The sequence below is a fragment of the Capricornis sumatraensis genome, chromosome 5, assembly GCF_032405125.1.
Source record: "Capricornis sumatraensis isolate serow.1 chromosome 5, serow.2, whole genome shotgun sequence".
Lineage (NCBI taxonomy): Eukaryota > Metazoa > Chordata > Mammalia > Artiodactyla > Bovidae > Capricornis > Capricornis sumatraensis.
Genome location: NC_091073.1, coordinates 107,814,537 through 107,840,269, shown reverse-complemented (window position 1 = coordinate 107,840,269; position 25,733 = coordinate 107,814,537). Strand labels below are relative to the sequence as shown.

The following is a 25,733-nucleotide window of genomic DNA, read 5'->3' as shown; positions in this document are numbered from 1 at the left end:
GGGAAGTCCCATGAACAAAGGAGCCTGGCGAGCTACAGTCCATGGGGTCACAAAGAGTCAGATACGACTTAGTGACTAAACAACAACAACAAAAGTGGTTGTCAGGTCACACAGGGTTGTCAGGTCACACAGGGTTGCTTGCATCTCCAGGGCAGGATCCTGTGCCCCACCCCCAACCCCACCCCATGCCTGTATTGGGTCAAGCACATGTTAGGTTTGCAACCAACAACTCCACAAATACTAATAAGCCAGCCTTGTCCTAAGTGTGTTTTGAGGAAGGCTGTGTTGGATTTACTTGTAACTGCATGCTTTGGAGCAGGAATCTTGGATCATGAGACCCTTGGGTCATGAGACCCTTAGATCATGAGACCCTTGGGTCGTGACCCCCTTAAATCATGAGACCCTTGGGTCATGACACCCTTGCAGCTCTACTGGTTGGAAGGTGTCTTTTGTGGAGATTCTAGTGGGGCTCACAGCTCAGCCTGTGGGCCACAAGAATCTTGAGACTCAGGGAGGCAAGGCCCCACATACTGCCAGCCTGCTTGCATAGGATTGGCTGGGAGGATGGCCCTTGCCCCCCTCTTTCCACCCTGGCCCTGCTCAATCTGCTTCCCAAACAGCATCCACAAGGGCTGACTTTCCCCAGCTTCCTTCCTGTTGCCTGGGCAACATCTGAGACTCTAACTCTGGTCCCAGGGCCGGGCACGATGGCATGAGTGGGAGGTGAACTCTCTCGGATTCCAGATGCCATTCGGGGACCCCAGAACATCCCAGGCTCTCTCTTGACCCGCTCATTTGAAACTCCTCAGATGCTAATGGTCGCAATCCCGGAGGCTTGCTTGTGGCTTTGCTGGAGTCACATGAGGACAATGGTGGAAGGGAGGGCGAAGCCACATCCACCTCATTGGATCCACCCTAGGGCAGAGCTGCAGCTGGCATCCTTTCCCCTCATCCTGGCTCAGCCAGGCTGCTTCAGGGCTGCTGAGCCTTATAGAAATCTGTCTTAACCTCCAACCCCAGAGGCCAGAGGAAAGGGCGGCTCTCTGGGGCCTGTGCACTGGAGAGGAGCATTAGTGTTGATGGGTTCCTTTTATTTGCACTGTATCACAGAGACTATTTGAACACTGCCCATTTAGGCCTGCAACAGTGCTGGTTTATGGTTATATCCAAGAAAAATACGAACCCTGATAGATGTAGGTGTCTAATCCACCCATTGGCGAGAGCTTAGAAAAATATTTACCTTTTAACATCTGTGCTGCATTTTCCACTGCGCAAACACACATCTGCTTGATGGAATGTCTACGGAGTTTAGATGGGTTTAAAGCAAGTTTTCTTAGTAACCATATAGCTCTGTCTTGACATGGGCAGTCCTGGATTCATGGTTGGGAGGTTTTTCTCAGATCAACTCGTTGTTTGAAACAAATAGCTCTTGAGTTTAAAAAAGGAAAAGCTTGAGGCAATCTTAGTAATTGGATCTTTAATAACCCTTCACCTCTTAGCAAGCTATTTGGTGCAAACAGTCTGAGAATTTTCAGCCTGATTCCTCCACCAGTGAGTGGGTTTCAGGCTGGGGGTAGGAAGGGTGTGTGACAAACCTCATGTGCATGAAGGAAGGCCTTCACAGTAGTATTAAGGTTTGAAAACGGGACTTTGCTCATCCCTCCTTCCCCAGGCTCACCCTGGAGGAGCATGGACCTGGATAAGAATGTTCTGTCCTTTCAAATGGCAGAGCTGGGCCAAGGACACCAGGAACTGATTCTTCTCACACCTCGAAGGGTGGCAGGTTGAGTTCCCAGTGGTATGGGCCAAAGGGCAAGCTTGTCTGCACTTTCCCCCACCTTCTGGACAAGGACACCTTTGCTTCACAGTGTCCAGAATGTGAAGCTGGGGAGGTAGAGGCTACTCCCTGCGACTGGCCACTAACTGACTGCATCTGCCTTGATCTCATCATCTGCCATCACAGTGACACTGGACCACACATCTTCTCTTGGTAATCTCTCTGACCTCCCCAGTCTTTGAGAAAACACTTAAAATTTTTTTAAATTTATTTATGTTTTAAAACGTTTGTTTATTTGGCTGTGTCAGGTCTTAGTTGTGGCTTAGTGGTCAGGTGGAATGTGGGCTCTTAGTTCCTCGAGCAGAATTCAAACTTGCATCCTTTGCATTGGAAGGCAGATTCTTAACCAATGGGCTGCCGGGAAAGGCCCCTGTTTATTTCTTCTTATTTTTGGTTGTGCTGGGTCTTCGTTGCTGCGTGGGCTTTTCTCCAGTTATAGTGAGTGCAGGCTCACTACAAGAGTAGGGGTTACTCTCTAGTTGGGATAGGCAGGTATCCCATCGTGGTGCCTTCTCCTGTTACAGAGCGCAGGCTCTAGGGCACAGGGGCTTCAGGAGTTGAGGCACTCGGGCTCAGTAATTGCAGCTCCCAGGCTTTGGAGCACAGGCTTGATAGTTGTGGTGCACCGGCTGAGCTGCTCCGCGGCATGTGGAATCTTCCCGAACCGGGAATCAAACCCACATCCCCTGCATTAGCTGGCGGATTCTTTACCACTGAGCGCCTCAGGAAGCCCGGGCAAACACTTTTAAAGCTACATCTTATGCAAGCCAATTCAGGAAGAGACATTTCAGCCCTGTTTTTTCCTTTTCAGTCGTTTCCTTGACTAGAGTAAGGCCCATAAAGAATAGCATCATACGTGCACGAGCATATCCAATATTGAAACTAGTTTCCTTAACACTGAACATTCCTATTTCTATTCTCAGCCAAGTGCAATCAACAGATATTTACTTGATTCCTACTGTGTGCCAAGCGTAGGGCATATCCCCAAAGGGGAAAGAAATTTCTAGTTCTCAGTGAAGCACGTGAGGGCCCTCAACCATGCATTTTGCAGTAACACCCTCCATCCCTCCGTGCAGAGAGGGATTGTGGGATTGGTGACCAGCTGCCTGATCTCCCCTCTCAAAACAGTGCTGTTCATGCTGTAAAGCTCCATCTTGCTGTTTTTCAATATAAAGAATATACTGATGAAAAGCACATGTGGGCAGCTTTATCTAGAAAATTCTCTGGGGCAGCCATAACCTGTGCTGGGGGTGATGCTTGAAATAAGGCGGCCTGTGAGCTTGAGGGGAGGGCAGCTTTAATTCTACTCCCCTGGGTCAGAGGGTGGACAGATTGCTCTGGGCTGCTGCTCCTCGCCATCCTTCCTGCCTGCTTTCACCTCTCTCTCCTTATTTGTTCCTCCTCAGCCTCCCACCCCTGCCCCCCTTCTCTCTCTTGGCTGCCCCGGCAAGCTCTAAGCACTAGGCCACTGCTGTCCGCATGGCATGAGTGTGCAGGGCTGGGAGGGGAGGGAGAGAAAGCAGACAGCGATGCCAAATTAGCTTCTATTCCATTCCGACAACGTGTCCTATTAAAATACATTACCTCTTTGGCTGCTTGCTGGTCCCGCAAGGCAATCACATTCCTAATGAGTTTGTTAAAAAAGCCATTCAGTTCATCTCGGTTCTTATTGGGCAAAATCCGGGCCAGTGGGACCATTATGGATGGAAATGATACTTGAAAGAGAAAAACAAAAGTGGCATTGAAAAGAGGGTGAGAATAAACCAGGGCTATTAGATGCCTGTTGCCAGGAAGCAAACCCTGGCCTTGAATTAGTCTTTTGAAGGCTTGTCTTCCCCCTCTGAATCACCGCTGCTCAGAGCGGGATTCCACCTCTGGACTCCTCACCCTTCCTTGCATGAAGTAAGCGCTCGATAAACGTCTATACGATGGAAGTGGGGCTTCAATTGAGGGTCCACTTCCACCTGGCCCTCAAGCAGCCAGTCTCATGTTTATAAGTTAATTTCCCTAGTCCTAGATAGGAGGGTCCAAGATTTCTGTATTTCATCAGGAAAGAAGAGATTGCAGGCCATGTTTCAAGTCTTAGCAAGTGGTGGAAGCCGATCTCCTTTTTTAACTTTCTGGTCATTTGCATTTTTTGTTTTTTCCTTTGGATCATTTTCCCCAGAGCTGCCACTTATTCCCTCCTGGATGATAGCCTGGACCGTGGGGCCAAACCTGTCCCTGGGGAGTGCGGCTCAGTTCAGATTCTCAGCATTCACAGTGGGTCTCCTGTACACAGGCACACATGGGAGCTGTGTGAGCTGAGGGAGAGGACCCTTCTGATCCATGCATGTCTCAGCAGGCTCTGCCCATTTTCAAGAGCAGGGGCCTGCACCAAAATGACACAGCAGGGAGGGAGAGCTTGGAGTGACAGCCACCATGGGAAGTGGACCCATGTGCCCTGCAGTGCACAGGATGCCCTGTGGTTGATGGCAAGGGGAACCAGTTCCCCTGGGGTGTAGAGGATGAGGGGTGACCCTCTGCGCTTTGACTGCCATAGCGACAAGCGCTATACAGTGTCAGTGCAGAGCAGATGGAGGTGACAGGGGCTTCCACGGAAGTTGACTCGGAAATGAGAATGAAACTGACCAAGGAAGGAAATAGAATTTACCAGCCCAGCAGAATGGTTTGGAATTATGGCAATAATCAATAACCATAGTAACAACACTGAAGTGCTTCCATAAAAGCAAGAAGACACCGGAATTGGCCAGAGGGTAAACACTCACTTCTAAAATAGAAATAAGATCGATGGACTGGTCTCCCCACCTTGGGTAATCTGCTAGTCACTCATCACATGGTTTCCAGTTCACTATGTGTTGGGCTTCAAGCAGAGTAGTGTTCTAAAGAGGGTTTTGCTGGAGGGGAGGCATATGTCCTAGAAAATGAAAGGTTTTAGGTTCCCATCTTGACTCAGCCTTTCCAGCCTCAGTTTTCTCATCTGTGAAGTGGGGAGGAGAATGCCTTTCTCACGTGGTGGAAACAAGCACTAGCGGAGGCAGCACAGCAGGCCTCTCAGCCCTGTGCACCTCGACCGTGCTCACTGCGGGCCGGTAAGCTGGGCCAGGCCTGCCTGTGTGGGTAAGAGGCCCCAGGTTGGTGCAGAGGAGCCTGGGCATCTCCAGGGAGACCAGGGCTCTGCAGGGCAAACTCCATAGGGTGACTCTCAGAGACACCCAGAGTGTGGTACCATGGGGTCTGCCCAACTTGCCCAGTTTACCCCTGTTGGCAGGAGCTGCACTTACAGAGTAAAACCAGAAGAGGTTTGGGGATGGACGATGCAAAGAAGTGCCTGCAGTGCTCCACGAAGGGGTGCTCAGGAGTCTCCTGGGAGTCCACTTCGGTGCCGAAGGCGACGCTGGCCACCACGTCTGTGGTGTAGCAGCAGTAGGTTCTACAGGGGAGGGAACCACTTGTGCTCAGGAAGGAGGTGGCCACCGGCCTCCCTATCCACCTCCTCCCGGAGTGCACGACTGCACCATCTACCTGTTCAAAGGGGGGCTCCAGCAGACCTGGAGTGGGGCGGTAGGAGAGGAACCCTCCCCTCTATCACATTGGGGTGAGATCCTGGGAGGACAACAGCAGAATTCAAGGGGTGTGTGTGTGTGTGCTCAGTCACTTCAATCCTGTTCAGCTGTCCAACCCCATGGACAGTAGCCCACCAGGCTCCTCTGTCCATGGGATTCTCCAGGCAAAGGTACTGGAGTGGGCAGCCATTCCCTTCTCCAGGGGATCTTCCTGACCCAGGGATCGAAACCGGGTCTCCTGTGGTTTCTGCATTGTGGACAAATTCTTTATCCACTGAGCCACCTGGGAAGCCCATTCAAAGGAAGACATATATACCTAACAGGGAGCTGATCTAGACAAAATGGGGTCATCCTGGCAAAGTCAAATACCAAGAAATACACTTTACTTTTTCTTCCCCATGAAGGAGAAAAAACACTTGACCCAGAGTCTATGTGCTTTACTCCAAAGTTGTGCAGAGCCCTTCCAAGGCCAGGTCTAACGACTGATTGATGTAGATAGAGCAAGTTGTGATTGATGAAATTAGTAATAGCAAGCTGATTGTCTAGTTTTATTAACTCTGTCTCCCTCTTCCTCCTAATGGTTTTACAGTTTTCATTGGAGCAACAAATAAAAAAACCAGGGCCCTTTTACACTCAAATAAACATAAGACAAACTTTGGGAGCAGTTTCATGAACATATGTATATTATTACAGGAAACACACGTTGCACTTTAGAAACAAACAGAAGGAAAAGTGTCTGGCAGTAGCTCCAGAAAAATTAACCTCTTAGGCTCTAGGAAACCTGCCCCTCAAATGGCCATTTTAAGCTCTAAGAGAATAACCTTTTTTTGTTTTCTTTGTAGGGATAGTTAAGTTGCTTCTAAAAAGGCTAACAGCTGGTAATTCATATCCTTTGCTAACGAAAGGGTCTATTTTTGTGGCTTGACGTAGGTATACACTTAGTTCCTCTTCTTCACAAATTCTATAGCCACTTATCATCAAGGACTACATGACATCTTCAGATGATGTGTTTTATTTTGACCTCTTTTACTGAGAACATCTCTACAATTGATGACACATTTCCTGGTGACAGCAAAAACAGCAACGTGACTGCTGAATGTGATTTCATCTGATCCTAAACATTGATGATGTAAAGGTTTTAAGAGTTATTAACTTTGCTTTTATGGCTGCTGGGCCAACTGAGCAGGAGCTCAGCAACTGAGTACCCAACTCAGTGAGTTGGGTGAAGCCATACCCTCACCCAGCTCATGCATGTCATGACCAGAGAGAATGTGGAGGAGACAATTTTGTAAACAATATGGTAGAATGTAAATGCTGGTGATGATTATGTTATGATTTTATTAACATTGATAATGAGAGCAAGTTGGCTTCTGGCTGATCTGCTGTGTGACTCTTAATCTGATATAAACCATGATTTAGCAGAGGTCAATTAGGCAAAAAGCCAGACAATCAGTCGTTTAAATTGAGGCTCCACCACTAAGTTATGGCTTCTAGGCTGAGGGGGGTGGGCACAGTTTTTCTTGAATTGAAACTGCATGGACTGTGCCCCTCCAGACCCTGTCCTTTCTGCCCAGACATGTCTTGCCACCTCCTGGGTCTACAGAGGTCGGAGGGCACGTCCCTTCACAAAACACGCCCACTCAGCGCTCCCTGCACACGTCACAGCCCCCAGGGCTTCATTTGTATTCGCTTCACATTTTCCATGGGTTTCCTTTCTTCTTCTTAGTCAGTCTACCCACACTTTTTGGATCTTGTAAGCATTTCCACAGTTTGTTGGTCCCAAGGTAATTGTTCAGCAATTATGTACAGTTACAAGAAACAGCAGTTCAAAAATATGATTTCTCATCTATAATATAGCCACGTAGTGCCCTTACCTCTGGATGTCAAAAGCCTCCCCAGATTGTGCGTGATGCTCTAGGTGAGTCAGAAGCACGTCACAGGCCTGGCTGATTAAAGGAATCATCTGGGAACAGATAACAAAGTGCAATTAGGACAGCATGCAGAGAGCACACCTAAATTAGCAGCGAATGAAGAGGTTATGTACGGTGCTTCCTGTGAAAATGGTTATCATTTCGATATGACTTTCATGTACCTGAGAATAAGATCTAAAATTCACAAATATTGTAAAATACAATCTCTGTAAATGCCTATTTCAGCTCAAACAATCTGGTTTTTTTTTTTTTGAAAGCGAAAAGAAGAAAGGATTTAGAGGAAATACTGTGAAATAATTATGAAAATGATCATTACATGCTTAGAAATGAGAATCAGCACTGAGTTTTCTGACATTTGGTTAGCATTAGAGAGTAAATAGACCACAATCCGTATGTACTAACTCAGGAATTAGCCCAAATCCACGTTTGCTTGATTCCAATTATACTTTAGATCTTCCACTAGAATGTAGAATCTCAGTACTGAGAAGAATCTAAGGTTCATCCCTTTCTACTGCTTATTCAATACTAAAATCATTTTTAGAGCACGTGGATGGATGGTTATTCATTCCTGCTTAAGCTGTTTAAAACTTCGAATATAGGGAACCCTTGATTTCAAGAGGCCTTTGATATCCAGGACTACTGCTGAATTTCTTTTTTGTTTTTTCATTTGTTTGGCTCTGTTGGGTCTTTGTTGCGATGAGCAGGCTTTCAGTTGCAGCATGTGGGCTTAGGTGCCTTGCAGCATGTGGGGTCTTGGTTCCCAGACTAGGAATCCAGCCCACGTCCCCTCCATTGGAAGGCGGATTCTCAGCTGCTGGACCACCAGGGAAGTCCCCTGAATTTCTTTTTTGAATAAAAAAATATCTTTCTTATGGAAAATACCTAACATACACACAGAAAGAATGGTTGGGATTATGAACATTCATGTAACCATGATCTAGCTTCAACAAATTTAGTTCTCATTTTGGCCACCCGCCACGTTGACCCTAAAAGTCTGACTGCAGTGAGTGGAATTCTTTGTGGAACCCAATGGGCACCCACATGACCTTTTATTTTCTCCTGTATTTTTGAAAAGCCAAGCTGGAAACATCAGGGGGAATCCTTTGAACCAGGTCACAATCAGGACTGACACCATAGCTAAAGCAACATGCTGTAATCTAGTGTTTTGAGTATTTCCTGTGGAAAACGTCCTTTGAAATGTTGCTTATGTTTAGATTTTACTTTTTTGACACTAAAATATCAGTTTCTGTGATCAGGGGAGATTTTTGTCTGTTTGTTCATTTTTGTATCCTCAGCACTTCGAACATCACTTGGTACATAGTAATTCATTGAATGAATGAATGAGTTTTAATGATTACATAAGACCACTGTTCAGTTAAGGCTTGAGGCGCTGGGAAAGGTTATAAAGCGTTAATCTATTTGTTAGAAGTTATATTGTTGTACTGAGGCAGGATCTGATTCCCTCTAACACCTGCTGGCTGGTTTCATTTCTTTCTGCTTCCCTGTGCAGTGTGTGCATAGTTGTGGCTGACTCTTTGTGACCCCATGGACGGTAGCCCATTTTAAAGATATGGGAATACCAGACCACATGACCTGCCTCCCGAGAAACCTGTATGCAGGTCAAGAAGCAACAGCTAGAACTGGACATGGAACAACAGACTGGTTCCAAGTCAGGAAAGGAGTACATCAAGGCTGTATATGGTCACCCTGCTTATTTAACTTATATGCAGAATACATCATGGGCAATGCTGGGCTGGATGAAGCACAAACTGGAATCAAGATTTCTGGGAGAAATATCAATAACCTCAGATATGCAGATGACATCACCATTACGGCAGAAAGAGAAGGGACCAAAGAGCCTCTTGATGAAAGTGAAGGAGGAGAATGAAACGGTTGGCTTAAAACTCAACATTCAGAAAACTAAGACCATGGCATCCAGTCCCATCACTTTATGGCAAATAGGTGGGGAAACAATGGAAACAATGAGAGACTTTCTTTTCTTGGGCTCCAAAATCACTGCAGATGGTGACCGCAGCCATGAAATTAAGACGCTTGTTCCTTGGAAGAAAAGTTATGACCATGCTAGACAGCATATTAAAAAGCAGAGACATTATTTTGCCAACAAAGGTCCATCTAGTCAAAGTTATGGTTTTTCCAGTAGTCATGTGTGGATGCAAGAGTGGGACCACAAAGAAAGCTGAGCACTGAAGAATTGATGCTTTTGAAATGTGGTATTGGAGAAGACTCTTGAGAGTCCCTTGGGATGCAAGGAGAGCCAACCAGTACATCCTAAAGGAAATCAGTCCTGAATATTCATTGGAAGGACTGAGGCTGAAGCTGAAGCTCCAATACTTTGGCCACCTGATGCGAAGAATTAACTCATTGGAAAAGACCCTGATGCTGGGAGAGGTTGAGGACAGGAGGAGAAGGGGACGACAGAGGATGAGATGGTTGGATGACATCACTGACTCGATGGACATGAGTTTGAGCCAGCTCTGGGAGTTGGTGATGGACAGGGAAGCCTGGCATGCTTCAGTCCATGGGGCCACAAAGAGCTGGACACGACTGAGCGACTGAACTTGAACTTGGACTGTAGTCCATCAGACTCCTTTCTCCATGGGATTTTCCCAGCAAGATTACTAGATTGGGTTTCCATTTCCTCCTCAGCGGGATCATCCCAACCCAGGGACTGATCCTGAGTCTCCTGCATTGGCAGGTGGATTCTTTACCACTGAGCCACCTGGGTGCTTCAGATACCTGGACAGCAAGTTTTGCCCCTCACCCCTCAGCATCCACTGGACCATCCTTCCCTAGCCCGTCAGCTACTCTGGGTACTGCATAGTTTGCCTACACTCTCCACTCTTACTTCTCTCTCTCTCTCTCTCCCTCTCCCTCTCTCTCTCTCTCTCCCTCTCCTCTCTCTCTCTCTCTCTCTCTCTCTCTCTCTCTCTCTCTCTCTCTCTCTCTCTCATCAGTATCACTCCTGAAAGGCAGAGATCACTTCCCTGCATGTCAGTTGCAAAGCCAGGTATGTGTTGACTTTTTGATAAGACACATAACACAGGCAAATACTGAGGTTCAGGTCAACAAAAACCACAAGTTTTCTTTCCATGAGTCATCATCAGGTGCCGTTGTTTTTTTGACGCTTGAGTGTCCATTCATTAGAAAGGCTTTACATTTACCTAACATGCACCTCTGTAGAAAGTTGTCCTACCATCTGTTCTGAGCAGAGTCATTTCTTCCCTGCCCTGCGACAGTCAGGTGATTGGAGAGGCCTGGCAGGGGGGCCAGCCTGGGCTGCTGCTGCCCAAGGTTGGAGGGGCACACAGTCTTGTTGGACCCCTCACTCCCATAACTTACTTCAAGCCAGCCCTACGTGGTCTGGGGTGTAATGAAAGTGCTGTGTCCCCAGGAGCCCCCTTGCTGGCCATGGGGGATGGTCAGAGAAGCAGAAGGGCACCTCTGTTGAGTGAGAGTCAGTGAGCTGGCCTGAGCTCAGGATTGCACAGGTTCCTCAGTGCAGGAACCTGCAGGCAGCCGGGCAGCAGGTCAAGGAGTAGATACTTAAAGCACAACTCACCTACACACCCAGTGGAGAGATGGCAGAGTATCTGAGACCCTTCCCATGTTCCCTACTGCAGAGACTCTTGGAGGGAGCATTTGTAGATGGAAGCTAGTGAAGAATTTTCTGCTCATCAAGCCATAAGGGCTTAGAGTGCTGGTTAATTGTACTAGGCGTGCGTGGACCAAGGGTGTACTCACACATTCAAAACTTATCTCCTGTATCCTTGGCTATTCCTTCTTTGTTCCATGTGAAGGCTGGTCAGTGTGCCTTGTAAGCCTTTGGTCTGTCACTGTATACACAGGATCAGACACAGAGCTATGGCCCTCTGCTTTCAGCAGCCATGGAGTTGGTCAGTGTTACTGTTTCCAGCTCTTTGACCAGCTGTGCGTGAATCTAAATAAAGCTTCTATCAGGTACCATCTTATCTTTGTTAGCATAGGAAGACTTTGTGAAGTGATTTGCCAAAACAGAAACGTAATTTGTCTCATCTATCTATCCTGAAGTCCACTAAACAAAAGGAAAAAAAAAAAAAAGAGTGAGAGAGAAAGAAAGAAAGGGAGAAAAGAAATGAGGATGACTATCCTGAATTGCTATCTTGGTAATTATGAGCGGACTCTTTCGACTACTGCATTCATTTCTAAATTTTCACAAACCATCAATTTAATAATCCATTAGTACAAAAGTATGGGCCAAGGGGTCACTTCTAATAGCCTCTAGGCTGTTACTCTCAGTAAATCTCAGACTTACTTAATGTTGGAGAACTCAATACTGTCTAACCCACATTCCTATGACTGGCTCACTGACCACCTTTCCTTCCATTATTTTAATAAAATTAGTAGTTCAAATGAACTGTGCCTTAATATAATTTCATATGCCAAAATATCTTTTTGATTTATTTCAGAGGAATAGTAACATGGTAAAAAGAAAAATGCCATTTGAAAGGAAGTCTCTTTAGATATCAAGCTAGAAGCTTCCTTAATGCAACAAAACTGGGATGCAACATGAAATTTGATTTACACGCAACTCTTCAGAAGCATGTCCTGTGTATAAAGAAGGGTCTCCCCTCATTGACCGCAATCACATGCCTGGACAGTGCAAAATGGGGGCTGGACCCGCTGCCCACCCTTGGTTCTTCTGTGTGCTCATGATTAGAATGCTTTGTTGTCAGCTGGCGTGATTGTAATTTCTACCATACTCTGCCTGCTGTCTGTCGAACTGAATGGGTAATGACATTTTTATTTAGGTTAATGTGATATGAGATGGGGCATGTAATACGAAAAATGTTTTAAAAAACAGTGTGGAGAAAATATTATAAGACAGTGGAGCATAATCTGTCTGTTCGCCAATAGCCACCATTTCAGGTTTTCTTCCTTGTACCCAAGCAGTAATGGAATATTTACTCTTACACGAGTTGCATACAAACAAAAGCTCTCTTTGCTGGGCTTGCAATCATCTTTATACAATCCACACACCCCTTGGTTCTTTCCCTAGATTAGCAGACAAGCAGGCCTAGGTGGCTTGTGCAAACACACAGCCACAGAGGAACATACAGTGCTATCATCTCACAGGCCTGAACAAAAGACTCTCATTTGTTCTGTTTCCTCTTCTTCGGAGGATAATGAATCCTTCCTACTTTTGTTTATCCCACATTTCTTCATAAAGCATACATGTTATATTTACAATCAGATAAAATATTAATGTTATTAATTTTTTAAAGAATGCTTTGGGGGGAAGGGTTATTGTCCAGCAGCCAAGCCTGGGGAAAATTTTCCTATTCTGCCTTTCTCACCTCTCACGTTGGCTATCTTTATTATAAGGTGATGCTGAGTGTATGGCTGCTTAGCTTAGTAGTCATCAAGGGCAAAACACCATCGTCAGCCTGGGAAGGAAATTCCACAAAGAAGGAAGTCCTTGCTCATCTGGAGTTTACAGCATTAGTCAATTGTCCAGTTAAAAACAAATGGTATCTTTATGGACTGAGTCTGAGGAATTGGATTCAACGTGTGGACAGAGCATAACAGAGTTAATTCCAAGAGGTAGAGAGGTCTTCTTGAGGCCAAGACTCAAGTTGTTAAATACACTTGACCTGGGGAGAGAAAACACTCAAAACCAATGAATAGGTTTCCTCTCCTTGGCCCTTTCTAATTGTGTGACCTTGGGTAAATCATTTAACCTTAGTCAGTCTATTTATTCATCTGCAGAATGGGAATAATGATATTTCTGTTGAAAACTTGTGTCAAAGATTAAGAACAAAATGTGTAAATGGTTTAGAATGCAGTGAGTACCCCAAGTGTCTTCCTCTGGAACAGTCCCATGCTCCCACACTGTTTGGATGCCTGGCATCTCTTATTCCTCCCAGAAAAGTCCTTCTGGAGTCACCTGTTCTTTCCTCACCATGTTAACATCACTTCCGTTCTGGCATCTGTTTCTTCATTTTTATCTCCCCAGTGATCACTCTGATTCAGGCTTTGCTACTCATCACTTGGAACAGAGCTGACATCTGCTTCTTGAAAACAAAACTGTATCTTAAGCATCTTTATATTAATAGTCCTAATGCCTTGTATTGGAGGAGGGCATGGCAACTCACTCCAGTATTCTTGCCTGGAGAATCCCATGGACAGAGGAGCCTGGCGGGCTACAGTCCATGGGGTCGCAGACAGTCGGACACGACTGAGCGACTAAGCGTGCAATGCCTTGTATAGTGCCTGGGATATAGGTATACTAAGAAAGCAATTTTTGAAAATGCCTCATGTCTTTTCACTTTCCAATCTATTCTATATTCAGTCACCAGCTGGGTCTTCTGAAAATACTTGTCATCTGAGCAATGTATTGCTGAGATTCTGTGGAGATTCCCATTGATTGAAGTGCATAGAACAAGTTTCCTATTTTCCAAAGCCTGCTAAGAACTGAACACTGGCAATAGCCATGTTAATCAGCTTGAAAACAGATTTCCTCCTGGTCAAGACTTCAGATGAGATCACAGCCCAGGCCAACACCTTGACTACTTGACCTTGATGCAGATGTACCCCTCTAAGCCACGCAGATTCCTGACTCACAGAATCAATGAACTACTAAAAGGTTGTTGTTTTAAACTAAGTTTGGGGGTAATTTATTACACAGCAAGAGATAGCTAACACACCTTCAGTGTCACCCTCTTCTGGCAACTAGTGTATGTTGTCCTGTATGATTGAAGGTTTTAGTATTTGCTCTGTTAGAAAGGACCACAAGGCAACACATTCAGCGGCTTCTCTAGAACATGATGCCAATGTCCTTAAGGGCTTTAACACAGAAGCAACGTAAGAAACATTAATAAATTGAAGTGTTCTTTCTATTGTAGCAAGGATGTAGTGCAGTTTGCTGGGAGCCAGCCCTGAATGAAAGACCTGATACCCATGCTGGTTCTCTCTCTTACTGTGGACAAGTCCTGTGACTCTCTCTGCAGTTAAGTCCTCACTCCCAAGTGAGGAGCTAATTGCAATAAGCTACAGAGTCCCTTTCCATGGACATTCGAGGATTCCAAGGTCACTAAACAGCAGCTGAGACAGTTGCTTGGGGACCATGGAAAGAGCAGGCAGCTTCCTAGTGGGGCCCAACAAAGTCTCCAACAACAACATCCTTAAGAGGCTCTTTTGACAGCTCTCTGATGCACTGACTTCAGAATTACATAAAGATCTAAAAGGAAGAAACTGGTTATATTTATGCTCAATAATTCAATAAAAGTGAGAGTTAGAATTCCAGATCCACTGACTCCTGGCTTGTTGCCTTTTTCTCCAGAGTCAGCATCCACATTCCTTTTGCTCCTCTGTTAATTAACTTCTAGGTTATAATTTTGCTCAGTGCAGCTCTGATGCCATGAACTTGAAAAGTAAACAAACACATGCCATGAAGCCTGCGGAGCTCCTGGAAGTTTGGCGAACGGAGTAGGTCTGAGTGCTAAGGAAGACACAATTCCTGAGCAGGGGAAGGGAAGGAGAGGGTCCCTCCTGTGTCAATTGAGATGTCCCCCACATAGATGGTGTGTAGGCTAGGGGACACGTGTCCACCCACAAAGAGGGACACAGAGAAGAGCCTGAGCAGAGGACACCCCTCAGATCAAACACACTCCCGGGAGTCTCTTGCCTGGGGGCCACAGCACAGTGGAGACTCTATAGACTCTCTTGCCTGGGGGCCACAGTTGCCCCTCCTCCAACCCAGGGTCCAAGGTGGCATCTTGGAGGTTAAACAGCTGAAGAGGAAGCCCCTTTTCCTCCCTTCCCTGCTTTCAATGATTTAACAGCTCCTCACTCTCCAGTGACGGAGAAGGCGATGGCACCCCACTCCAGTACTCTTGCCTGGAAAACCCCATGGACGGAGGAGCCTGGTGGGCTGTAGTCCATGGGGTCGCTAAGAGTCAGACACGACTGAGCGACTTCACTTTCACTTTTCACGTTCATGCATTGGAGAAGGAAATGGCAGCCCACTCCAGTGTTCTTGCCTGGAGAATCCCAGGGACCGGGGAGCCTGGTGGGCTGCCGTCTATGGGGTCGCACAGAGTCGGACACGACTGAAGCGACTTAGCAGCAGCAGCAGCAGCACTCTCCAGTGAAGTTCCCACCAAGCCTTGCCCTGGCACAGAACAGCCAAAGTCATGCCTCACCCCTCCTTCCAGTCTCCCCTCACTAATCCCTTACACGTACTTTGTGTTCCAGCCCATTTGTACTCCTCCAGTCCCTGAAGACACCCTGTACTTTCTGTCTAGATGTCTTTGTTCCTGCCTCTCATTCCGCCTGCCATGCACCTTCTCCCTCCATTAAAACTCAGTAAAAGCATCAAGGCTCAGTTGCAACGCTGCTCACCCCCAGCGCTCCTAAAGCAGCTTCTGGTGCTCAAGAGAAGACCTGAGCTGTGTCACAATCTGTAACAGTGTAGGAATTTCTGCACCTCCTATATGATAAACCCCTTAGGGGCAGGAGCTGATAAGTATTGGTTGAATTGTATGAATTCAATGTTTCCTTCTGTGTGACATTCTTAGACCTGTTTGTAATGCTGTTTTGGGAACAGATGTCAGAAGGGGGATTTCCTGAATAAATAAGGGTCAGCTAATAGGGAAGGGAGATGGTATTTAAACATATTGTTGGATAATGGAAAAAGTAATATGTTAAGAGTACTGTAAACTGGTGACTAACAAATGTAAAATTAACAGCAGTTAATGAAACTTATGGCCTCCTTCTGCCACCCAGATAATTAAAAACATCCATGACTTATCTTACACAAAATTTCCTGCTGATAAATATTAGCTCTAGCCATCTAGGTGAATAGTCAAGTGTCATTTCTAACAAGTCAGTGGCTCCTGTCAAGAGTTGTGACCAATTAGGACTCACCCTGATGAGGAGGTGGCTGCTGGTGTTGCCAAGCAACAGGCAAGCTGGGAGGCATATTTAGATGCTCTTTTAGATTTAACCAGCAGCAAGTTGGAGTGCCATGATGATGCCGGCAAGGGAAAACCAAATTAGAACCCAGGATGGGGTGCCCGTGATGAGGAGTGTGTTTTCTTTCGAATGCAAATGGAAAAGGAACATGTTTAACCAGAATTTAAACAGTCCATCATTATACCGATTTTAATTAGGAGATTAGGTGTCAGCAGAATAAACTGTGTGGCAAGATAATGGTCTCTTGCTGCTAGATAAATACCTAGACCTTCTGGAAAATGGGCAATTGGTCAGGCAGGGACCATGTATTTTTGGACTCTGAAGTATTTATTACCCCAGCCACACTTGGCTATAATGACTTTCATGTTTATTGTCTGGAAGGATTAAGAAATAAAAGCAAATATTAAAAATAGGCTTCTGGAGGCTGATGCAGCCCAGAGAAAGCTGCCTGCTCCAACCCCACAGGAAGGCTGTGTTCTCTTCGAGAAGCTCTTGTGTGTTATTGTCTGAAGCATTTACTGTGAAAATTTACAGGCCAAACTAAACTGCGAAGATGACTGGAATTCTGCAAAGACGTTTGCTCTGAAATGATCGGAGCTACACATTTACTCATAAGTTGGTGGTATCAACTTAAATTTTTTTAAATTGTAGTCATTCCTGAGTCATATGTCTTCTCCAAGGCAGGAAAGGCCTAGAGGGAATAATAACTGCATCTGTCTCCGCCTTCAAGATTCATACATTATTGACGGTGCCTTCCTGACAGGGCACATCTGGATGAAAGCGAACAATTAGGCATCGGAGCTAGATTCACAGCCACTTCCCTGTAGGTCTGACTTTTCTTTACCGAGTCCTCCATGTGCAGACACATGATAGGCTCTTACTCTTGAGTGACACACCCAGCTTCAGGCTCTCCTGTATGGAGCTGCCATGTCTCTTTCTATCTGCTCTGTGGGTCACCATGGGCTTAGTTATCTGAGTGATGAGCAAATACCCATCTCCTTTATTAGGCTTTAAGGACAGATGAGATTCAAGCTGCCATACTGGGTTGGATCCATGGTCCAGCTAATTTGGAGCTTGGCTTTCGCTAGAGGTGCTTGGTCACGGAGTTCCTGGTAGAACCTACTTCCAAAGGCACAGTGCTCAACGCCTCATTTCTTTCCATTGTCAACTCTGATGTTAACTCCTGTTTTCACTTATTAGAAACTTATTTGAACCCAGAATAAACAAAATTAAACATACTTCTTTACTGCAGTTTTTCCCCTAAGTCTTTAATATGCATAGTGAATCCCTATGCATAGAGAAATCTGGTTTGCAATATTTTGCTGAATTAGATGACCATGGGGCCTTCCCAGTCCTCAATGATTTCAAATCTTCTCCTTGGTAGTAATTCATAGCTTGGAGTTCATCATCATATAAGTACCATTTAAATGCTTGTGTCCTAAATGTACTATTTTATTCTTGCTTACACTGAAGGTTATCTGTCGCTTTCATGCTGACTTACAAATCTTAGAAGACTCTTAGAAACTTATCCCAATTGATTTAATATTTTTCACATCAGAAGAATTTGGAGAAATATACAAATGCATAAATTTCATGGTGTTCTCCCTCTCTCAGATGAGTTATAAAATTTGAAAATAAAATTAGCACTAACCTGGGTCCCCAGTGAATCCTATTATTTATATATTTCCCTCAGAGAAGGATTAATTTATTCCCAGTTTTGTTCCTTGAAATTAAATCTATTTACTTCCTGACCCATAATAAATTTTTACACAATCCCAGGGTTACTTATTAATAGTCTTTGGGAAGAATCTAGCAAAGAGTCTGTAAAAATTCACATAAATCTGCTCATTGCCCCCTTTAAAAGAACAATCTTTTAGGGTGAAAATCTGGCAGGCTAATCAGACAATATTTTCTCTAATAAAAAAAAAAGTTGTTTTCACAGTAACACTCAGCCATCTTTTAATATAAACCCCAATAACTTGTCTGTCACTGGACCATGATTGCAATGGTCTCTTCTGAAACCAGGGGTGCGTCAATCAAATTTTCACTCCTTCTCTATCTCTCTATATTATCCCTGGTAAGATGTAAACCAAAAACCAATTTTATTTTAAATAAAACTAAGGATTCATGAAAGAATGCTGATTTTAAAGGAACTTTCAAGCCTTGTTGGCCATGGGAGCCTAATATCCAACAAATAAAGATGGTGCCATCCAAAGCTTTTTGAATATTAATGACACAGACGCAGGAAGTGAAGGACTTAGGCTGCCAGGGGCTGAAGGGAAAGGCCTCAGAATTCAAGGGAAAACAAATCTCTATTTCAAGAATAAACACTGAAGTGGGGCTTCCCTGGCAGTCCAGTAGTTAAGACTCCGCACTCCCGATGCGGGGGGCATGGGTTCAATCCCTGTCAAGGAACTAAGCCCCTGTTTGTTGTACAGTGCAGCAAAATAATGATAATAATAGACTCGGAGGTTTGATAATAAAAGTTCAAAAGCAACTTACAAATTCAGAAAGGACTGGAGATTATATTGATATTTCAAAGCTATTTCTGGGAAAGCTGAGTCAGGTACCCTCGACTGAGTGGACTTATGGCTCCTGTGGGTTCCCGAGCTCCTCTCTTCCATCTCCTCCACCCCAGGCCCGCGGTGAGCCTCCTTCCCCTCTCTGTGTCTCTGTGAGCTGCTTTCTCTATTTCTGCATGCGTAGGCCTGAGACCCTCTAAAGAGAGAGCCCAAAATTGGCTCCATCCTCTTACATAATTGTTCTTTGATGAAACTCTTTCCCTTTCGTTTCCTTTTTCTCTTAGCTGTACATTCTATGATTCCCCATCCATCCATCCATCCAGCAAATCATTATTGTGTGCCCATCTTGTGCTTCATGCTATACAATGAACAATAAAGGAGAAAAATAAATAAAATAAATGGAATGTTAGCTGGTGATAGCACCACAGAGAAAAATAAAACTGGGAAGGGAGTGGGGGGTTCTGGGGCCCAGCCCTTGCAAGCCTGGGGAGACTGCAGGTTGAGAAGGTCAGACAAGGGACCAAGAGGAAGACTGGAACCACCAGTGCATTCCACTTTGGCTTTAACCAGAATCCTGCCAGGGAACTTGTAAAGCATATAGATTCTCAGTCACCCTAGAAATCCTCATTCTGCAGGTCCTGGGGTATGCTGTGCTATGCTAAGATGCTCAGTCATGTCCCACTCTTTGCAACCCTATGGACTGTAGCCCACCAGGCTCCTCTCTCCATGGGATTCTCCAAGCAAGAATACTGGAGAGGGTTGCTATTTCCTACTCGAGGGGATATTCCTGATCCAGGGATCAAACACAAGTCTCTTGCGTCTCCTGCATTGGCAGGTGGGTTCCTTACCACTAGCACCATCTGGGAAGCACATATGTTTTTATTTCTTTATTTATTTGACTGCGCTGAGTCTTCATTGACAGTGTAGGACCTCTTTAGTTGCAGCATATAAAATCTAGTTCCCTGACCAGGGATTGAACCTGGGAGCATGGAGCCTTAGCCACTGGACCCATGGAGAAGTCCTTGGAATTAACTGTTCTAAACAAGGATATTAGGTCATTTTCATACAGCTCCTGGTCACACAGGGCTTGAGAACCAGTCTAGAAAGCAAAAGCCAATGAGAAGCTCAAGTCCAGGGGAGCATCCAGAAACCCTGAGGGTCACGGAGGCTGGGAAAGAAGGCAGTCAGGACACTGATATCTGGCAGCCAGCTCTCCCTTTTTCTCTCCTTCACCTAACTTCCATAGGATAGAAAAGCATGCACCTGTCTACACCTTGGTGTACAGTAACACTCCTTACTCAGAGCTCCACACTCTGCTCTTCATATGCAGAGAGAGCTGCTTTGGGAATTAGGAAAACTTTACTCCCTACAAAGCTTCCAGCTCCAAGATGGCGCCTGCCACCTACTTCTGAAGCAAGGATTCAGTGGGGGAGAGAAAATCCAGGACATGGTTTATGGAGCATGAAGCACGCAGACATTGGTTCAACATTTGAAAAATATTACCTTTGTCATGTGCTTATTAGTCCTCATGTTTCTTTCTGTTTAAGCAGCATTTAGCACCTTTGGCGGCTGCTTCCTCCTCGAAAAACATTTTCCCATCCACACTCTCCTAGACTTCGATGTCAAGCTGTTCTTCCCAAGTCATCTTTGTATTAATAGATCTCTCCTCTGCCCCTCACTTATTTATGCTTCTCCCTGCGACTCTCTTCTCATTCTCTGTACACTCCTGGGGTGAGCTCACCCATGTCTGGGTTTTCTGTCTTTTTTAAAAAAATTTCTTTTCTTTTTAAAAATTGAAATATAGTTGACGTACAATATTATGTTTGCTTCAGGTGTACTACATGCTGATGTGACTTTCACATTCATTATGAAATGATGATTATCCTACGTCTAGTAACCATCTGTCCTCATATGAAGTTATTACAGTATTATTGATCATATTCCTTACACTGTATATTTACATCCCCATGGCCCATCTTTCTTACCTTTCTCTCCTGAGCTCAAGATGTGCTGCCAACTTCTGCCTTAGATGTCCCCCAGAAACCTTAAAGTCAGCAGGTCTAAACTCTCCACAGGTGGGGACAAAGGTGACTTCCTCTGTCTGGGAACAGCATCCTTTTTATGGAAACCCAGAAACCTAAACTGAACTGTATTGAGTAGAAAGACGATTTCCAAAGGAGCTTTAAGTTTACTTGTAGAATATGCTAAACAATGAGATAGATCTGAAGCGAAACCTAGGGAATCTATTAAATTTCTTCCCCCTCTCTCTTTCCTCCACTCTCCTCACCCTCCCTCTTATTTCTTACCAGCCCCTTTCTCCTAGACATCTTAATGCTATGAACCTCTTAGAGGAACTCTGTTTTCTGCAGCTAATTCAGGCACTAAGAATTTTATTTCTGAACCAAAAGGAGAAAATTCACTGGATCCCAGGAGCACTAAATTTGTTTGGGCAACCTAGATAGTATATTCAAAAGCAGAGACATTACTTTGCCGACTAAGATCCGTCTAGTCAAGGCTATGGTTTTTCCTGTGGTCATGTATGGATGTGAGAGTTGGACTATGAAGAAGGCTGAGCGCCGAAGAGTTGATGCTTTTGAACTGTGGTGTTGGAGAAGACTCTCGAGAGTCCCTTGGACTGCAAGGAGATCCAACCAGTCCATTCTGAAGGAGATCAGTCCTGGGATTTCTTTGGAAGGAATGATGCTAAAGCTGAAGCTCCAGTACTTTGGCCACCTCATCCGAAGAGTTGACTCATTGGAAAAGACTCTGATGCTGGGAGGGATTGGGGGCAGGAGGAGAAGGGGACGACTGAGGATGAGATGGCTGGATGGCATCATGGACTCGATGGACGTGAGCCTGAGTGAACTCCGGGAGATGGTGATGGACAGGGAGGCCTGGCGTGCTGCGATTCATGGGGTCGCAGAGTCGGACACGACTGAGCGACTGAACTGAACTGAACTAATGACACTGTATCAGTTTCTAGAGTGTACCCTGTAAAATGTTAAAGAAATTGAGACCCTGACTGATAAGGGTCTTATCTTTTCTTTTATATGGACCATTTAAAAAAATTCTTTATTGAATTTGTTACAATATTGATTCTGTTTTATGTTTTGGTTTTTTTGGCCCCAAGGCAAATGAGACCTTAGCTCCGCAACCAGGGATTGAACCCACATCCCCTGCACTGGAAGTCGAAGCCTTAACCACTGGACCACCAAAAAAGTCCCTCTTTTTCTCTTTTGTTCCTTCAAAGAAACAGGGCACAAAACTGTCAAAAACAAACAAAATCTTTCTTTCTTACTTAAAAAAAAATCAGATACCCTTCACCAATTTCTTTAAGGAATGATGAGATTCTTTCTGCATCTACAGTCATTGTTTACTGACGAATAAGGAAGTGTGACAACACAACCTGTTTGAGCTCCTGATGCAAGCCCATGGTTTACCTATCTCTGCTCCTCCCTCCCCTCCTTCTGGTTAACTCAACATTTCAGTGACCAGGTGTAATAAAGGTGATCCAGATAATGCTTTACAGCTTTTTAAAGAAGCAGGCCCTTCTTTCAAACTAATTCTCACATGAATCCTCAGTCTATATAACACAGCTGACAGCAGGGCTCTGGGCTCCACCTATAGAAAGACAGTCCCCTTCTCATATTTCCTTGTGGGGAACTTCTCTACCATCGGTGGGTCCCAATTCCAGCTTTACATCAGCATTGCCTGGGGAGCTGTAAAGTCCCCTCAAAACCAGGCTGCATTCCAAACCAAACCAAACCAATTTCGTCTCCATGTGGGGCCCAGACAGCAATAGCTTGCAGAGTTCCCCAGGTGACACGACTGCACACCCACTCCGGCTCTACGCTCCCTCGCGTATCAGGCCCTGGCGCAGAAAGGAGGCACTGAGCATGCGCGGGCCTGCTCTTGCGGGATGGGGTCCACGCCCTTCTCCCGGGATAGGCTGCTGTTGCTTATAGTGAAGCATTAGCAAGCCCACACTCCCTGAAGGCAGAGTTTATTTCTCAAACAGCTTTACCAGAGAGAAAGGAGGTTTCTCTCTGAAACAAGCGGGAACCCTTAGTGTTGTCTGGCACGTGGTAAGAACTATGTGAGCTTTGAAGCGAAAGTGAAAGTGTTAGTTGCTCTGACGGTGTCCAGCTCTTTGCGACCTTATGGACTATAGCCTGCCAGTCTCCTCTGCCCATGGACTTCTCCAGGCAAGATACTGGAGTGGGTTGCCATTATCTTTCTCCAGGGGATGTGAGCTTCCATTGGTGTTCAGTTGCTCAGTTGTGTGACCCTGTGGCCTGCAGCATGCCAGGCTTCCCTGTCCTTCACCACCTCCTGGAGCTTGCTCAAACGCATGTCCATTGAGTCGGTGATGCCATCCAATTATCTCATCCTCTGTCATCCCCTTTTCCTGCCTTCAATCTTTCTCAGCATCAGTCTTCTCCAATAAATCAGCTCTTCATATCAGGTGGCCAAAGTATTGGAGCTTCAACTTCAGCATCAGTCTTTCCAATGAATATTCAGAGCTGATTCCTTTAGGACTGACTGGTTTGATCTCCTTGCAGTCCAAGGGATACTCAAGAGTCTTCTCCAACACCACAGTTTGAAAGCATCAATTCTTCACTGATCAGCCTTTTTTATGGTCCAACTCTCACATCCATACAAGACTACTGGAAAAACCATAGCAGCCCCTTAGCCATTTCTCTTTGGAAGGGCTGAAGGACACAGTCCTGAGCTGTTGCAGAATTCAGAACAGACATCAAAGTCAGACCAGCAGTTGAGGGGCCTTCAGTGAGGATCAAGTGAGAGAACTTGGCCAGGAAGCAGAACAAACAGTAGGTTTTATTTGTACAACTAGTAGGGAAGGGTGGACCCCTAGCTGGGGGAAGGAGGGAGCCTGGGTTTAATGCCATCTTGTAAGTGAGACTCTTCCCTCTGACTTGGCCATGAGGATTAGCCTGGGTGTGCCTGGCTGCCTGGAGGCCTGTCAAGGCCGTTCTCATACCCCTCCCTAATAATCCATGGCCATTTCTTCCCTATTTCAGGCTTGACTCAAAGCTCCCCTTTGTTTCAGGATGTTCTCTATTTCCTTACTATCTAGACTATGAAGACAGGAGGAGAAGGGGACAACAGAGGATGAGATGGTTGGATGACATCATCGACTCAAAGGACGTGAGTTTGAGCTAACTCTGGGAGATGGTGAAGGACAGGGAAGCCTGGTGAGCTGCAGTCCATCAGGTTGCAAAGAGTTGGACATGACTGAGAGACTGAACAACAACATGTAAAGTGTGGCTCACTGTTCAGAAGTATCCGCATCACCAGGGAGCTTGTTAGAGATTCAGAATCTCAGGGCCCACCCCAGACCTACAGAATCAGAATCTGCATTTTAACAAGATCTCCAGGTGATCTGTTGTACAGGAAAGTCTGGGGAGAGCCCCTCCAGTTTTCTCCTGGGTCCCCTCAGAGTGCTCTGGCCAGAGCTTGGGACTCAGCAGGAGAGCCCTGTGTGCGTGCTGACTCACTACACTCATAGCAACTGGGGCTGTGATAGGTTGGAGAAAGGGAGGACTCTCCAGGACAATTTCATATGCTTTCTGGATAACAGGATTGAAGGGCACAGCAGGCAGGACATTGGACAAGTGACGCAAAGCGAACCCCCTTCCCTCACAATCTGTAGAGAGGAAACCTGCTCCTTACAGAAGATACTCTGCATTTCTTGTGTCTTACCTCACTCAGTTTTTCAGGACTGAAAGCCGTAGTCAGGACACTTCTGACCTCTTCCCATCTTTTGTCACGTAAGAACAGGACACTGTCGGCCACTGGTTTGGGCTCCAAACCCGTTGCCTTTTGGAAAGAGACAAGCAGAGAGTTAGGACTCCAGGATGCCCAAGCCAGCTCGGTGGTCAGAGTCCACAATAAACACTCTGGTTAAAGTCACCCATGACCAACATTTAGATTTCTCTTGCAAGGGTATGAGGAATATAAAGTCTCATGGACAGTGATCTCAAGATCCATGGCTGAGGCTCCCTGGGAGCAGACGGGGAGGCTCCTCTGACCCAGTTCTACCTCGTTACTCTGCAGTCATCACCACAGACAACTCAGTGGCTTCTGTGTGTTGCGTAGCCCCTTGCTGAGTGAACATTCCCTGAAGACCCAGCAGCAGGCTTCTTGGAGGTGGGCTGGTCTTTCCTGGGATTGAGTGTCATGTCTGAACTATGTGGCAAGGGGTTTTGTGTGGCTAGATTGGTTAGGTTGGGCCAGATGTCTGGGTCCTTGGAATGTGGGTGGGAGAGGGGAAGGGAAGGAAGAGAGTCCTTAAGAAGCATGTGTCAACAGAGCTGCTTCCAAGAGAAGGCCTGTCACCATGTATGTGTGTGCTTTCACTCATTCATTCATTCATTTTTCTCATTCAGCAAATGTTTGTTGAATGTCTATGTGAGAAGTTGCCTCTACAGTGCTAAATAAAGAAGACATTGCCCTGACTCTCACTGAGTTGGTAGTCTAGTGGGGAAGCAGATGGCTCCTAAACCGACAAATAGCTATCGTTATAGTTCAAGGGAAAGTATGTGTTATGAAGGGAGTGATGTGCTTAGTTGCTCAGTCATGTCCAACTCTTTGTGACCCCATGGACTGTAGCCCACCAGGCTCCTCTGTCCATGGGGTTTCTCCAGGCAAAAATATTGGAGTGGGTTGCCTTGCCCTCCTCCAGGGGATCTTCCAAACCCAGCTCTCCCATATTGCCGGTGGATTCTTTACCATCTGTTCACCAGGGAAGCCCAAGAATACTGGAGTGGGTAGCCTATCCCTTCTCCAGGGATCTTGCTGACCCAGGAATTGAACCGGGGTCTCCTGCATTGCAGGCAGATTCTTTACCAACTGAGCTACCAGGGAAGCCCCTTATGAAGGG

The 25,733-nt window shown here is 45.7% G+C and overlaps 1 protein-coding gene across 1 annotated transcript in view; it reads right to left on the bottom strand.

Annotated features, from left to right (window-relative positions):
- Nucleotides 1-25,733, bottom strand: part of TBXAS1 (thromboxane A synthase 1) — a 168,421-nt gene that overhangs the window by 55,714 nt on the left and 86,974 nt on the right. Inside the window, exons 5-8 of the mRNA XM_068972907.1 lie at nucleotides 24,554-24,670; nucleotides 7,278-7,366; nucleotides 5,122-5,270; nucleotides 3,422-3,552 (exon numbers count right to left, since the gene is read on the bottom strand). Of these exons, the coding sequence (XP_068829008.1) occupies nucleotides 3,422-3,552; nucleotides 5,122-5,270; nucleotides 7,278-7,366; nucleotides 24,554-24,670 (486 nt within the window). The remainder of the gene's footprint in view (nucleotides 1-3,421; nucleotides 3,553-5,121; nucleotides 5,271-7,277; nucleotides 7,367-24,553; nucleotides 24,671-25,733) is intronic.